Raw genomic sequence first — 16,880 nt, forward strand, 5'->3', positions numbered from 1 at the left:
GAGCTGAACGTGGTGTTATGTCGTTAGCACATGCTTCATGCCAGCATGCTCTCTGTCTCTGGGGAGGTTGCTGCTCACATGCATTTGTATCGCCAGGCTGTTTCTCTCTGCAACAACACATTTGCATAGCACGCATCAGAGCCTACCATTGTCTGTCTCTAATAGCCAGCTCTGATTTGATTCTATGACTGTAATCTGAAATTCATAGTGAAATTAATTAGTCATTAAAATTGTAATTCTAAAACATACTGTAGGCCTTAATGAAACCAGACTCTAATTTGTAACATGGAGAATGTTGTAAAACATGAATTATATGTCTAGTATATAAACTGTTTGTTGATGAAAGTATTACAGATATGATGATGATGATGATTGTTCACATATATAGTCCACCTGTATCATAACCCTGTAGTAGCCTATTGAGAGGTTTGTAAAATGCACTCTCTGCTCTCTGTTGACCCCATATCCTTTACTAGCCACCATAATTGGCCCCTAGTAGGCTACAAAATATATAGGGCCACAACAAGTACATGTTCAATCAAAGGAGTCGTATGATACATAAAGCCAACATTCAAAAACATTTCAGTATCAGTTAATGAATTGTCCAACGTGCGCCAAGTCTGTACTAGGGTCACAAGGCGAGCCAATCGAAACAAAGGATACAGAGACGACAGTAGCTCCACCTCTCCCTCTTTCCAACTCCGCTGGTTGGTTTATACATGTATATAATCCCAGAGCTGACCCAGAAAAGTAACTCCGGTGACGGTCACACGTACTAGAAACTCATCTCGCTCGCTCCACAGTGCAGTAATTCGATGAAATAAATGTATCTGGAGCATCGCCTTTGGAAGTAAAGACGGAAATCCAATACCAGAAGCAGAACTCAATAGAACTTCAGAGCAACGACATTTAGCTGGTAAGCGTTGTCTAGTGAAGGGGAAATTCATTGCAGAAAGAGATTGAAATTGAATTGAGAGAGAGAGAGAGAGAGAGAGGGAGAGAGAGACCGTGTCATATTGCTGAGGGAAGGTAGGAGAACCATTGTTCGGTTGATTTTGTTTTTATTTGCGATTTCTTACGAACCCGATTGTTCAGACATCCGCAATATTGCAGTGATACTGTATAATAAATTACTAAACGATTGAACTGTATATTTTGAAACATCGAGTTTATTTAAACGGGATTAGTATTTTTGTTGTTATGTGGTATACGTTTTTTTTTACTGTTCAATGAAATCTGGCCCCTATGCATATCCCTAAACTACACGGCTAAAAGCTTTAGAATTGTGATATGTTGTGTAATAATTAGTCTACAAGAAAATACCTCGATCATTATTGTTGCTCCCCATTTAGCGTTTTGCAAAATGTGGCATAGATCGAATTAATGTTAAGATCCCTAAATGTTTACGCGTGCATAGCCCAAATACAATTGTATGGATTTTGTCCGACTGTTGACAATACCAATCCACTGTGTTTTCTATCTAAATTATTGAGGTTTTAGAAACGATTGCATCGGATCGTAGTTATTTTTTTATTGCTTAAACACAAAGAGGTTTGAACGGAAACCTTAGCGCCAGGGGCACTGGAGTTCATCTCTGGGGAAAAAAGAACAACGAAACACGGAATTCTTTGTTTTCAAGCAGACAGTGAAAAGACAGAGAGACATGTACAGAGCCACACTCCTATGGTATCCAAAGGGCTGCACCATCATATTGTGTTCATGCAGTGATAGAGACACGCACGTTATTAACGATGTCATTCATTTTTAACCTTGCGTAATTGTGCGTGGGAAAATTATGCGTTGATGTGCCATTTTAATTCTGGTGTTACAGAGGTGCCACAAATACAGATTATGTTCTGAATCAATGAATCGTAGGGAATTGTCTTTAATTTTTCTTTCCATTGTATTGTTCCCATAAGCAAAAATTGTAATGACCATCTTGTCCATTCGTCACTGTTTAACGAAATGTTAGTAAACGTTGGTTTCCTTTCGCGCAGATGCACCTTACTGTCATAGTGCATGTAGGACCTTATTTATTACTATGTAACTACCGATCAAAATTCGACAAGCGATCCTCTGCGTCCTTTCAACGAAAAAGGTATGGCTGGTATTTCCCACCGTGCAATAGGCTAAATACTGGCAGCGGATACATGCAGTAGGCTATGCGTAATGTTGTTGTGGTCAAAATTACAGTCAAACCAAAGTGTAAATGCCCCCTAAACGTCATCTGAATAGATGTCAAGGAATACTGACTCAACACTGTTTGAAATACTCATAGTATACTGTCTATGGCTATTGAATTACTGTTGAAAGAACAGTCATGGTATAGGGCTGTGTTGGGGAATTTGATGTTCTCAGGGGGCTGTATCCCTCAGATTTATCTGATGATGTAGAGATAGGGGGATACCTTAACTTCCGCATTTAACCCAACCCCTCTGAATCTGAGAGATGCATGAGCTGTCTTAATCGACTTCTTAATTAACGGTCTTGCTCAAGGGCAGAACGGCAGATTTTCCCACCTTGCTGGCTCGGGGATTCGAACCAGTGACCTTTCGGTTCCTGGCCGAATACCCCCAATCAATCCACTTATTCATCTATTCCACTACTAGCACACTAGTTTTGCAACTAAAATGCAACATTGATCCTCCTCCTCCGCAGGGTGACAGTAAAGGTTTCAATGTAAATGTTTTTATACAGAGTCATCATCATAACTAACGTAAACATTGTCCTTCCTCCTGCAGGGTGACAGAGAAGCCATGGCAGACCACATGATGATGCCCATGTCCCACGGTCCTGCAACGGCCCTCCACGGCTACAGGATGGGGGGTATGGGCGGCCCTCCTCAGCACGCCGTGCCCCAGCCTGGCCTCCGCACCCTCCCCAACGGCCAGGTCATGCACTACGGCAGAGTGCCGCAGACCTCCATGGAGGCCGCCATGAGGCAGCGGCCCGGACTGGGGATGGTGGGGCCGGCTGGAATGAACGGTCAGGTGAACAGCCAGGTCAACGGGGCTCAGATGGGAGGACACCACCACCAGATGAACCAGATGATGTATAACCAACAACAACAGCATCAACAACAACAGCAACATCAACAACAACAACAGCAGCAGCACCACATGCAACAGCCCCAGCACCCCCAGCAACAGTACCACCCCAGTGGGCTCACCTCCCAGCAGCTCATGGCCTCCATGCACCTCCAGAAACTCAACACCCAATACCATGGACATCCACTAGGGCCGGTCCAGGGCCATCACATGGCCAACGGGGCCCAGTACAGAGTAGGGCCGGGTCAGCTGGCCAGCATGCAGCACATGGGTCAGGGTGGGCCAGGTATGGTGCTGGGACAGAATATGGACATAGACCTCATAGATGAGGAGGTTCTGACAGCGCTGGTGTTGGAGCTGGGTCTGGACCGGGTTCAGGAGCTCCCGGAACTGTTCCTATGTCAGAACGAGTTTGACTTCATCCCTGACTTTGTTTCTATGAAACAGCAGCCGAGCACCGTGAGCTGCTGAGAGATACACAACAGCCAGATGAAGAAAGACGCTGTAAAAACAGGCCGGCGTCCAGAGAAAGACTGAACCACAAACTAGACTAGCCACAGCAGCACATACAAGAGGATACAGACTATCTCTCTGTTCTATCTGTGTGAGTTTAGGCTATCTGTCTGTGACCATGTATATTAGGCCTACAGAACACACTGACCTACCTGTGAATAGTAGGACCTACCTGTTTTTAAGATGAATTGTAAGGACAGAAAGAGAGGAGAAATAACAAAAGCTGGCATGAGATCTGAGCTCAGTCAGCCCAGCCACAGTTTGGCGCTCTCTCTGACGCAGTGGCCTCTGTCTATTCTGTACTGCCTTCCGTCCTGCCTCCGGGCTGCCACCCATGTCATTGTGTCACTGTGTGTGCTGAGTTCTGTGGGATGATTGTAGACTCATTCAGCAGGACGGGAAGACGAGACAGACAAGCTGAGACAATACAAAGAAAGACTATCTTGCTTCACCTGGGACTACTAGATTCGATCTATGGCTTATAGAAATGTATTTATTTATGAATTCACCCCACCAAGTAGTTAGCGGACATTTGACAAATTGAGTTGTTAATGAAGTTGGTCATCTGATTATGAATTAGGCTGTTGAGGGGGGAAAGAGTTGTTCAAAAAGATGCCTAACTATATTGTGTGTATGTTGAAGGCTGGTTCTTCAAAACAGGCTTGGAGGATTTCTTCCTCGTTACCTTAACATTTCCTTTAGTAAGAGCCTGGGGTTAGGTTTTGTTGGGTGGATAGAGTTAGTCTCTGATTGGTTGAGAGTTAACTGTGTTAGCCTGGGGATCTGGTTCCTCTTCCTGACATCATCTGATGACATCATCAGAACAACATTCTATTTATCATTAGGCTGCAGTTATACGAAGCAATTTTCACGCAACTTTGGTAGCATGCAACTGAGTTGCTTCTTGATCGCTTCGTGAAACACCCTCTGCAATTAATAAGCAACTCAGTTGTATCCAGTTGCAACGTTTCAACTTTTTCTACTTGTTGCAAGCAACAGCCAATCAAAACAAATGCTTTTGTCACATGATCCATTGGAAGGTTCAGAACTTTGAGCCACTTGTCATGTCAACAACACATCTGTCAGTGCTGCGGGAACCGTGATCAAGGTAGACAGAAGAGACATTTGCCAAACGGTAGTTGTATAATTAAATATTGGCATCAGGGCTAGTTAAGGTTTATGTACATGCTTTGGCAGTCAATACATGTACGTTTTTAAGTGAACCCAGACCTCTCTGACACGTTTCAACTGATATTTTGTTTCCGCATGAACTCCACTAGCTCGCTAGTTAGTTTAGTTTGTTGCTAGCTTGGTTAGCTCGTTGCTAGCTAGCTTGATAAAACAGTGCTGGCAATATAATTTTTGCTAGCTAATTAATATGTACTGCCAGCATTTTGGCTAAATCCATCTTTATACAATAAGCAAATGGTTGGATAAACTAATAATTTATGAAATCAAGATGTAATGCAGCAGATGACATTGGGTGAGTTTAGACTTCTCAAACCATATTGAATGATAAAACAAAAGCAGCTTCAATTTGATTGGCTGTTGCATACAATTTAAATTGCATTTTAGTTGCTTTGTGTATCAGCCAAGTTGCTTGAAATGATGTCTCATGCAACCTGCAACTGCAAATAAAGTTGTGTGAAAGTTGCTTTGTGTAACTCCACCTTAAAAACGTACGTTTCCTTGAATATTACATGTCCCCAGTTTAATCACTGGCAAAGTAGTGCAGCACATACACAGTAACATCTCTATAGTAAGAGAACTACAAACACACCATGCCTGTCTTAGAATACTGCTCTGAACACTGAGGGTCAGCTTCTACAGTCAAACAGCTAGATGCTCTGTTTCAGTAGAGTCTTAATGACTACTTTATATTGTATCTCTACTGGTGGGCCGAGGGAATTCACTGAATAGTATTTAAGGAACATCACACATAACATAACAGTGGGCTATTTTCTGTACATGTCTGTGACTGGCACAGAAAGCAAGGCAGGGGGAAAACCAGTACCTCTCTAGTCAGTCGCAGGTCATTCCCAGAGTCATAGAGCTCACTTTAGACTTTGAACAACATTGTTACCGTTAAAAGACATAAACACAAAGTGTTGGACTGTGAGAAGTACATTCATCTAGCGCTGTAGCTGGGGGGAATCCTAACCTCCACTGAATATTTACTTAGTCATGCATTGATGTCAATGGGAGACCAACTGAACATTTGATTTAAGTAGAAGTTAGGATTTTCCCATCTGTGCGTGAACATCTTCTGTGTGCAGCTTGCAAGGTTCTCCTTTAAGGGGAAGTGACTGAGTTTGGTCCTCTAACTTAAGCTTGGCCAATGTGCTGACTGGGTATGAAGGCCGGGACAGTGGAGGCTGCTTCAACTGCCTTGAACTGTGGACAGCGTTCATTAGTCCAGCGTTCATTAGTCCAGTCTGTGGACACAGCATAGTGCTAGGCACTACTCCGGCAGTACTTGGTTGGTTTCATCGTTGTTTAAAGCTGCCTCTCTTTACCTGTGGCATTGATTTCATTACCGAAGGGCTAAACCCAACAGGGCAGAGCAACACACACAGACATGCACGCACGCACACACAGGTTGGTTGCTGTTTCCATAGATTTTCTTACTCGGCTGGTTCTCCTGTTTAGATTTAAATGACCAGTTCACACGCTTGTCTTAATTGAGGTCATCCAGCATGACAGCCCCAATGACTTGGTAATTAGAAAACTTGGCACTCAAAAGTAGTGTGCTCTATATAGGGAATAAGGTGCTATTTTGGACACACCCATGGTAATTAGAAATCTGTCTTTTTCTGTGGTGGTGCGGTGTTATTTCCCCCTGGCCCCTGTGCATAATGATGTTTTTGCAAGGTTACTGCTCCAGTGACTAGTACGAGAACTTCCTGTCCTGTTCTGTTGTTGAGTTATTTGTGGAGATGTCAGAACAGAGAGGTTGGAGGAGCAGTGAGGGGTTGAAGAGAGGATTGGGGGAAGGGAAAAGCTTCCCTCTGTAATGCACGAGTTGCAGTAATCTGTTCCAATACTAGAGCTACACTCACTGGTCTCTCAGCTCTTTTTCTAGCCTGGAATCCAAAGGGAATATCGCTGTATTTCACGATTGTTTCACTTCACTGAATCAGTTAAACAAAATGCATATATTCTGTTTGGATTCCAGGCTACTCTTAACCCCCTCTCCCTCCTGGAGATCTGCCATATTGCCGAGCTCTGAGCACAAACAAACAATGGACAACAGAAATTACACTCATCGTGGCAAAGGCCAACCATGGACATCCACTGGGGCCGGTCCAGGGCCATCACCTGGCCAACGGGGCCCAGTACAGAGTAGGGCCAGGCCAGCTGGCCAGCATGCAGCACACGGGTCAGGGTGGGCCAGGTATGGTGCTGGGACAGAATATGGACATAATTACCATATCTAGTAATTTCCTGTGGCCGGTATATCTGTTACTAGGCTATTTATGGCTAACTTGGTCTTATATCTGTCTCGATCTGGGACCGGGCTTTTTAGGGCAGGTTCACAACCCCTCATGAAAACCCCTCATCATACAACCCCTCATCATACAATCTGAAAATAACATATTTTTGTTTGTCTTTTAAGCCTTAGAGAGATAGTAGCCTCTCAAAGTCATTTGATCACAACTATATCAATAATATTTCAGCCTTCTTGTGTATGGTGTCTATGTACTGTAGAATAGAGGTAAAGTTGACATAATTAAGGTACTATTCAAAAAACATTGTCAGATATAATTGTTATTAATGGCTGATGTTGATGTGTTTAATGACAAGAGATTAGGGTTTATCATCTATTTGACAAACAGGCGTGTTGATATAAATAGGTAGCCTGGTAAAACCAGACTGAATGCTGGGCTAACCATTAAGTGCAGCATTCAGTCTGGTTTACCCAGGCTACCAAACTGTCACATTATAATAAGGGTCTGGGTACAGGACAGGCCTGGCGCTTTAAGACCTAGTAGACTGCATGTGAACATTGTGAAAAGAGATGTGATGTCACCACTTTTCCACACATCCGCTGAGAATGTACAGCAGAACGGAATGCAATGTGGGAGCTGAAGTCTTAAGATGGTGGATACATTTGCGAGATTGTATTGTAAAATCCTTGTTCCAAATTGCTCCACTTCATTTGGGGTAACCCCCCACCTCCCAACCCCCAAAGGCTTTTTTTTATGTTATTGATTATATTTTAAGAAAATGTATTTATTTTCAACAACAATAAAATATTTATTTAAAGAACTAGCCAGAATATGGAGTGTTTTTTAATGTGTATATGTCTGTCTCTGTATCTCTCTATGACTACTTGATGTGCTTTGAATACTCCATGTATGACTTTGTACTGAAACTTCTGCTCTAGCACAGTGAGACATCTCAGTAGTGTCCATGTATGGGCTCTATAGCTGTCTCAATGGATATTGATGAACGGGAAACTATCATTAGATGACAGTGTTATAATGAACAGGTTTGACAGGTAGTTGTAGTTTATGTTTACCATCAATACAAAGCAACAGTACAAGTTGAGGCTCACACAAAGTTGCCTGATGGTACTATTTCTACAGTGATAATCCACAGACAGGACAGGGGCAGACGATATGTTAATCTGGTCATAGCTGAGGCTCACCTTGACCTAAATAGTCATATTGTATAACAGAGGAGGCTGGTGGGAGGAGCTATAGGAGGATGGGCTTATTGTAATGGCTAGAATGGAATAAATGGAATGGTAGTAACCATATGGAAACCACATTTGACTCTGTTCCATTTGTTCCATTCCAGCCATTAAAATGAGCCCGTCCTCCTATAGCTCCACCCACCAGCCTCCACTATTGTATAACTACCTATCTGGGGCCTAGTCCACTCCTAGTCAAGGCTATTCCAAACCATAGGCTGTCATACTGTAGCTGTACTAAGGACTGTGCTGAAATCAGAGTCCCTTTGCCTGCTTTCTGTCCTGATCTTAATTTAGTAGGTTTTAACATTTCAAATGTACAATACCTCCTGTAAAGCCCTTATATCAGTCATTCAAGTCAGGTGTTGAGTACCTGTATGTCTGTCTGTCCACCACAGCCCCCACAAGCTCCTCCTGAGTCACCACTCCTATTTTCACTACAACGGGTGTTGACAGTTTTACTGTAATACACCTCAGTCTAACTCTCTTTAAATTACCCTCAGCTAGTGTAGTCATTCTAGAAAGGAGGATTCACTGCAGTGATGATTCTCAGCCATGTGCATGTGCTCATGTCTGGGTTTCCTCTGAAATAACCCTGTGGCTGTTTGACTCTCCCTGTCTCAGAAATGACACTCCCTGCTTTCGCTCACTCATGTCCTTCTGTTTCTCCCTATATAACGACCAACCCTATTGGCTCCCTCCTGTCTCACCTCCCTCGCCGCTCCCTCCCTACTCCCTCCCATGTCTGTTTGTCCTGTGAAATTAACTACGCCGATAGCTGTTGACTGTTGACGCTCCCCTTCGCTCTCTCCTCATGATGACTCACCACACACACCTGTGTAGTTGGCTCACTGATTAGATAAGGCTTTACTAAAGGTAACTGACTGACTGACTGGTTGGCTGGGGTGATCTCATAGGTAGGCTGCACTGATAAAAGGCTCATTCTCATACAGTGTTTACTCCACAGGAGGTTGGTGGCAGAACAGGCTTGTGATAATGACTGGAGCGGAATTAGCGGAATGGCACCAAATACATAAAAAACATGGTTTCCAGGTGTTTGATTCCATTCCATTTTCTCAGTTCCGGATGTTATTATGAGCCGTTCTTCCCTCAGCAGTCTCCTGTGGTTTACTCAAAGTTTCTTTGTAGGTCAACTTAGATGTTTTCCCAATCAGAATAACGCTTCAGGCCATCCTAGATATGGGTCTTTCCATAAACTAGGGTACCAGTGAGTATTTCCTACACTGGACAACTTGTTACAGCTGTTGATAAGTCACTGATAATAATCTGCCAATTATTTTCACGTCATTACATGAAGATATAAGGGAGGAACATAGCTACTGTATATTCAATAGAATTTACAAGTGAAATTAAAACCTATGTTTAACCTTTTTTCTGTCTTAACGGATTTGTCCAAATTCGTGTGGCATAAAACATGACTATGTAAATTGTTGTTATATCATATATTAATTAAGCATTAATCAGTTAAATTAGACATTGAACTTGAAGACTGTAAGAATCCAGGATCTAGCTGTCTGACATTTTTTTTATAGAGATTTCAGAAGTGCAGTGTAACTACGTAACATTTTGTGTCTCCCTGTGTTCCGGGGTGAAAACAGTTTTCATGGGCACGCAAATCCCCCAAATTTATATGCTATTGCAAAATCGAAGGCTTCACCGTACCTTGATACTTAAAACCTATATGACTTTACTTGGTTCTTCAATAATTATGCATGATAGAGTACCATAGTATGAGTCATAATACCCATACTGTACAAACTAGCAGTCAAACAGGTAAATGGTTCGTTTTTCCATCATTAATTATTCCCATAGGGGATTTTATAAACACTTAAAATAAGGTCTGTGTTTTGTGTAGGTTTATCTTGGCATGATATTTTGATAACTGTGTAAATCTCTGTAGGACAAGATTACTTTTATCAACATATTCGCCTCTATTTACCCCCCAAAAATGAAAGGCTAATGTGGCTATCATAAAGAACTACAAATGCCATAATGATCTGGACGAGACTGCTGAATCGAGGCAAAGGTAAGAATCTCTGGATTTAACTATCTAATGTTACTTAAATGTAGTAATGAATAAATTGAATACATTTCTTTAAATTGACATTTCTGTGCAAGTTTTAAATTGACACAATACCTGTTAGCAAATGTGTCAGCTAGTGTTGATTTACAGGAGCTTGCAGAAATGTGTAGTCTTGCATGATATCTACTTTGATGCTAATTAGCATTTTATAATCTGAGAGTAAATAGAGCCTAATATATTGATAAGAGTCAAGTTGTCCGAGAGAAATTTACAGTGCCTTGCAAAAGTATTCACCCCCTTGGCGTTTTTCCTATTTTGTTGCTTTACAACCTGTAACTGAAATGGATTTTATTTGGATTTCATGTAATGGACATACAAAAAATAGTCCAAATTGGTGAAGTGAAATTAAAAATATAACTAAAACAATTATCTCAGTATATATACACCTGTTCTGAAAGGCCCCAGAGTCTGCAACACCACTAAGCAAGGGGCACCACCAAGCAAGCGGCACTATGAAGACCAAGGAGCTCTCCAAACAGTTGTGGAGAAGCACAGATCAGGGTTGGGTTATAAAGAAATATCAAACTTTGAACATCCCACAGAGCACCATTAAATCCATTATTAAAAAATGGAAAGAATATGGCAGCAGAACAAACCTGCCAAGAAAGGGCCGCCCACCAAAACTGATAGACCAGGCAAGGAGGGCATTAATCAGGGAGGCAGCAAAGAGACCAAAGATAAACCTGAAAGAGCTGCAAAGCTCCACAGTGGAGATTGGAGTATCTGTCCATAGGACCACTTTAAGCCGTACACTCCACAAAGCTGGGCTTTACGGAAGAGTGGCCAGAGAAAAGCCATTGATTGCTTAAAGAAAAAAAAAAAGCACGTTTGGTGTTCGCCAAAAGGCATGTGGGAGACTCCCCAAACATATGGAAGAAGGTACTCTGGTCAGATGAGACTAAAATTGAGCTTTTTTTGATTATCAAGGAAAGCGCTATGTCTGGCGCAAACCCAACACCTCACATCACCACGAGAACACCATCCCCACAGTGAAGTATGGTGATGGCAGCATCACTGTAGTGATGTTTTTCATCAGCAGGGAGTGGGAAACTGGTCAGAATTTAAGGAATGATGGATGGCGCTAAATACAGACAAATTCTTGAAGGAAACCTGTTTCAGTCTTCCAGAGATTTGAAACTGGGATGGAGGTTCACCTTCCAGCAGGACAATGACCCTAAGCATACTGCTAAAGCAGCACTTGAGTGGTTTAAGGGGAAACATTTAAATGTTGTGGAATGGCCTAGTCAAAGCCCTGACCTCAATCCAATTGAGAACCTGTGTTATGACTTAAAGATTGCTGTCCACCAGCGGAACCCATCCAACTTGAAGGAGCTGGAGCAGTTTTGCCTTGAAGAATGGGCAAAGGTCCCAGTGGCTAAATGTGCCAAGCTTATAGAGACATACCCCAAGACACTTGCAGCTGTAATTTCTGCAAAAGGTGGTTCTACAAAGTACTGACTTCGGGGGGATGAATAGTTATGCATGCTCAAGTTTTCAGTTTTTTTGTGTAATTTCTTGTTTGCTTCACAATAAAAAATATTTTGCATCTTGAAAGTGGTAGGCATGTTGTGTAAATCAAATGATACAAACCCCCAAAATCCATTTTTATTCCAGGTTGTAAGGCAACAAAATAGGAAAAATGCCAAGGGGGGTGAATACTTTCACAAGCCACTGCACATGGTTATCAAAATGTCACACCAGGGTAAGCCTACAAGAAATACAAACCATATTTTAAGTGTTTCTAAAATCCTCTATAGGAAAACTGTATGGTGTGGTTAGACTTAAAAGAGAAAGCATAAAGGTAGTGAGTTCATGTTTCCATATTTTTTTGTAGGACACCGAGTATACAGTGCGCAATTGTGTATGATAGACCATTGTGCAACACCAAACACTATTCCTTATTAATTATTTGGGATATAATCATAGCTGCAGGAAATAGGGTGGCTGAGGGTGCTTCAGCACCGCCGAAAAACCAATAAATAAATACAGTACCAGTTAAAAGTTTGAAGACATCAAAACTATGAAATAACACATATGGAATTATGTATTAACCAAAAAAGTGTTAAAGAAATCAAAATATATTTTATTTTTGAGATTTTTAAAAGTAGCCAACCTTTACCTTGATGACAGCTTTACAAACTCTCAACCAGCTTCATGAGGTAGTCACCTGGAATAATTTCAATTAACAGGTGTGCCTTGTTTAAAGTTAATTTAGGGAATTTCTTTCCCTTTAATGCATTTGAGCAAATCAGTTTTATTTTGACATGGTAGGGGTGGTATACAGAACATAGCCCTATTTGGTAAAAGACCAAGTCCATATCATGGCAAGAACAGCTCAAATAAGCAAAGAGAAACAACAGTCCATCAATACTCTAAGACGTGAAGGTCAGTCAATCTGGAAAATTTCAAGAACTTGGAAAGTTTCTTCAAGTGCAGTCGCAAAAACCATCAAGCGCTATGATGAAACTGGCTCTCATGAGGACCGCCACAGGAAAGGAAGACCCAGAGTTACCTCTGCTGCAGAGGATAAGTTCATTACAGTCACCAGCCTCAGAAATTGCATCCCAAATAAATGCTTTACAGAGTTCAAGTAACAGACATATCTCAACATCAACTGTTCAGAGACTGCGTGAATCAGGCCTTCATGTTCGATTTTGCTGCAAAGAAACACTACTAAAGGACACCAATAAGAAGAAGAGACCTGCTTGGGCCAAGAAACACGAGCAATGGGCATTAGACCGGTTGAAATCTGTCCTTTGGTCTGATGGGTCCAAATTTGAGATTTTTGGTTCCAACCGCCGCACATGTGTGTGGTTCCCACCATGAAGCATGGAGGAGGAGGTGTGATAGTGTGGGGGTGCCTTGCTGGTGACACTGTCAGTGATTTATTTAGAATTCAAAGCACACTTAACCAGCAGCGATAGGACATCAAATAAAATAAAATTGTAGTTGTCACATGCGCCGAATACAACAGCTGTAGACCTTACAGTGAAATGCTTACTTACAAGCACCTAACCAACAATGCAGTTGTAAGAAAAATATGTTTTAAGTAAAAAAATAGATAAGGTAAAAATGGAAAATAAAAGTAACAAATAATTAAACAGCCACAGTTAAATAACAATTGTGAGGTTATATACAGGGGGTACCGTTACCAGTTAGTTGAGGTAATTGAGGTAATATGTACATGTAGGTAGAGTTGAAGTGACTGTGCATAGATAATAAACAGAGAGTAGCAGCAGTGTAAAAGAGGGTTCTGGGTAGCCCTTTGATTAGCTGTTCAGGAGTCTTATGGCTTGGGGGTTGAAGCTGTTAAGAAGTCTTTTGGACGTAGACTTGGCACTCCGGTACCGCTTTTCGTGTGGTAGCAGAGAGAACAGTCTATGACTAGGGTGGCTGAAGTCTTTGACAGTTTGTAGGGCCTTCCTCTGACACCGCCTGGTATAGAGGTCCTGGACGGCAGGAAGCTTGGCCCCAGTGATGTACTGGACCCTACGCAGGAACCTCTGTCGTGCCTTGCGTTCGGAGGCCAAGCAGTTGCCATACCAGGCAGTGATGCAACCAGTCAGGATGCTCTCAATAGTGCAGCTGTAGAACCTTTCGAGGATCTGAGGACCCATGCCAAATCTTTTGAGGACCCATGCCGAATGTCTTAGTGTGTTTGGACCATGATAGTTCGTTGGTGATGTGGACACCAAGGAACTTGAAGCTCTCAACCTGCTTCACTACAACACGGTCGATGAGAATGGAGACGTGCTTGGTCCTCCTTTTCCTGTAGTCCACAATCATTTCCTTTGTCTTGATCACGTTGAGGGAGAAGTTGTTGTCCTGGCACCACACGACCAGGTCTCTGACATCCTCCCTATCGGCTGTCTCATCATTGTCGTTGATCAGGCCTACCACTGTTGTGTCATCGGAAAACTTAGTGATGGTGTTGGAGTTGTGCCTGGCCATGCAGCCATGAGTGAACAGGGAGTACAGGAGGGGACTGAGCATGCTCCCCTGATGGGCCCCCATGTTGAGGATTAGCGTTGCGGATGTGTTTTTTCCTACCCTTACCACTTGGGACGGCCCATCAGGAAGTCCAGGATCCAGTTGCAGAGGGAGGTGTTTAGTCCCGGGATCCTTAGCTTAGTGATGAGCTTTGAGGGCACTATGGTGTTGAACGCTGAGCAGTAGTTAATGAATAGCATTCTCACATAGGTGTTCCTTTTTGTCCAGGTAGGAAAAGGAAGTGTTTGAGTGCAATAGAGATTGCATCATCTGTGGATCTGTTGGGGCGGTATGCAAATTGGAGTGGGTCTAGTGTTTCTGGGATAATGGTGTTGATGTGAGCCTTGACCAGCCTTTCAAAGCACTTCATGGCCACAGACGTGAGTGCTACAGGTCGGTAGTCATCCCCTCTTGTTCGAGCTTAGTGGGACTTTCATTTGTTTTTCAACAGAACAATGACCCAACACACACATCCAGAATGTGTAAGGGCTATTTGACCAAGAAGGAGAGTGATAGAGTGCTGCATCAGATGACCTGGCCTCCACAATCACCCAACCTCAACCAAATTGAAATGGTTGGGGATGCAACACTCCATCACTCTCCTTCTTGGTCAAATAGCCCTTACACAGCCTGAAGGTGTGTTTTCGGGCATTGTCCTGCTGAAAAACAAATTGACGTCCTACTAAGCGCAAACCAGATGGGACGGCGTATCGCTGCAGAATGTTGTGGCCACCATACTGGTTAACTGTGCCTTGAATTCTAAATAGATCACCAACATTGTCACCAGCAAAGCACCCCCACACCATCACACTTCCTCCTCCATGCTTCATGGTGGGAACCCCACATGCGGAAATCATCCGTTCACCTACTCTGCATCTCACAAAAGACACGGCGGTTGGAACCAAAAATCTAAAATTTGAACTTATCAGACCAAAGGACAGATTTCCACCGGTCTAATGTCCATTGCTCGTGTTTCTTGGCCCAAGCAAGTCTACTCTTCTTAATGGTGTCCTTTAGTCTCTGTTTCTTTTCAGAAATTTGACCATGAAGGCCTGGGTCTCCTCTGAACAGTTGATTTTGAGATGTGTCTGTTACTTTAACTCTGTGCAGCATTTATTTGGGCTGCAATCTGAGGTGCAGTTAACTCTAATGAACTCATCCTCTGCTGCAGAGGTAACTCTGGGTCTTCCTTTCCTGTGTCGGTCCTCATATGATGCCAGTTTCATCATAGTGCTTGATGATTCTTGCGACTGCACTTGGACTTGGTCTTTTACCAAATAGGGCTATCTTCTGTTTACCACCCCTACCTTGTCACAACAAAACTGTCTCAAATGCATTAATAAGGAAATCAATTCCACAAATTAACTTTTAACAAGGCACACCTGTTTATTGAAATGCATTCCAGGTGACTACCTCATGAAGCTGGTTGAGAGAATGCCAAGAGTGTGCAAAGCTGTCATGAAGGCAAAGGGTGGCTACTTTGAAGAATCTCAAATATAAAATATATTTGGATTTGTTTAACACTTTTGTGGTTACTATATGATTCCATATGTGTTATAAAATAAAAATAAAGAAAACCCCTGAAATGAGTAGGTGTGCCCAAACATTTGACTGGTACTGTATTTTTTTTTTACATGTTTTTTTTTTTACAAAAGTAGTGCACTGGGCCTTTACTAGTCCTTTATAAGTGGGCCAATATAACCATCTGTAGCGCAGGCAAAATATCTAAATCTGTCCCCCCCTGCACCCCCAAACATCTTCCCTTGGCTATGGATATAATGACAACCAAATTACATAGTCTATTGGGCTTGTTCACAATATGATCTGGTAATGAAGTAGCATGACAAATACATTTTAAACAGCATAAGGCGTTTGAATTGGCCAACTTCAACTTTAATTTGGAGGTCAGAAATGTAAAAAATACTGGAATAGGCCTACCTTGAGGGCCCTATATGTACAATTATGTCAATTATACAATTGTATAACATTGAGGTCCTTGAAAAAAATACAGTTAGTGAAAGTCCTTGAATGTCTGTATGTCTGTATGAACCCTGCTTAAAGAATGTAGTCCTAGGCCTATGTTGTTGTATAGGTGGAGTTATGGGCTTATTTACATATATTTTTTACAATGTTTAAATGTTTATCCCAATGTCACATATTGGCCTCATTATTGATGGAAAGACCCATATACAGCCAGGGCCTTTAAATGTACAATGACGTTGGCTTTATATCAGGGAAAAGTAAATATCTTTACAGCAAAGTGTTGGTGCTACAGTCACCCATGTGTCTACTCTAACACATGTCTTATGAACAGTTTGCAGCCACACAACCTTCCCTATTGTATGGCTCCTGCACATGAAACCCCTATGTAACCAGCTTTACTCCTTGTGAAACATTAAAGTATTGCTAAACTGAGAGAAGTCCGAAGTTCTTTAGCTTTCTCTCTCTCTCTCTCTCTCTGTCTCTCTCTGTCTCTCTCCTCTATCTCTCCCCTTTTCTCTCTCCTCTATCCGTTTCCCCCCTCTCAATT

General features: G+C 42.3%; 1 protein-coding gene across 1 annotated transcript; it reads left to right on the forward strand.

Annotated features, from left to right (window-relative positions):
- The first annotated feature begins 865 nt into the window (after positions 1-865).
- Positions 866-5,213, forward strand: cite2 (Cbp/p300-interacting transactivator 2). The gene is made up of 2 exons (NM_001141711.1): positions 866-916; positions 2,742-5,213. Exon 2 carries the CDS (start codon positions 2,757-2,759, stop codon positions 3,516-3,518), a length of 762 nt encoding a protein of 253 aa, NP_001135183.1. The 5' UTR covers positions 866-916; positions 2,742-2,756; the 3' UTR covers positions 3,519-5,213.
- The last annotated feature ends 11,667 nt before the right edge of the window (positions 5,214-16,880 follow it).

This window comes from Salmo salar, chromosome 14, assembly GCF_965601325.2.
Source record: "Salmo salar chromosome 14, fSalSal1, whole genome shotgun sequence".
NCBI lineage: Eukaryota > Metazoa > Chordata > Actinopteri > Salmoniformes > Salmonidae > Salmo > Salmo salar.

Coding starts and splice junctions, on each gene's coding strand:
- cite2 (NM_001141711.1), top strand. CDS start 2,757: ATGGCAGACCACATGATGATGCCCATGTCCCACGGTCCTGCAACGGCC.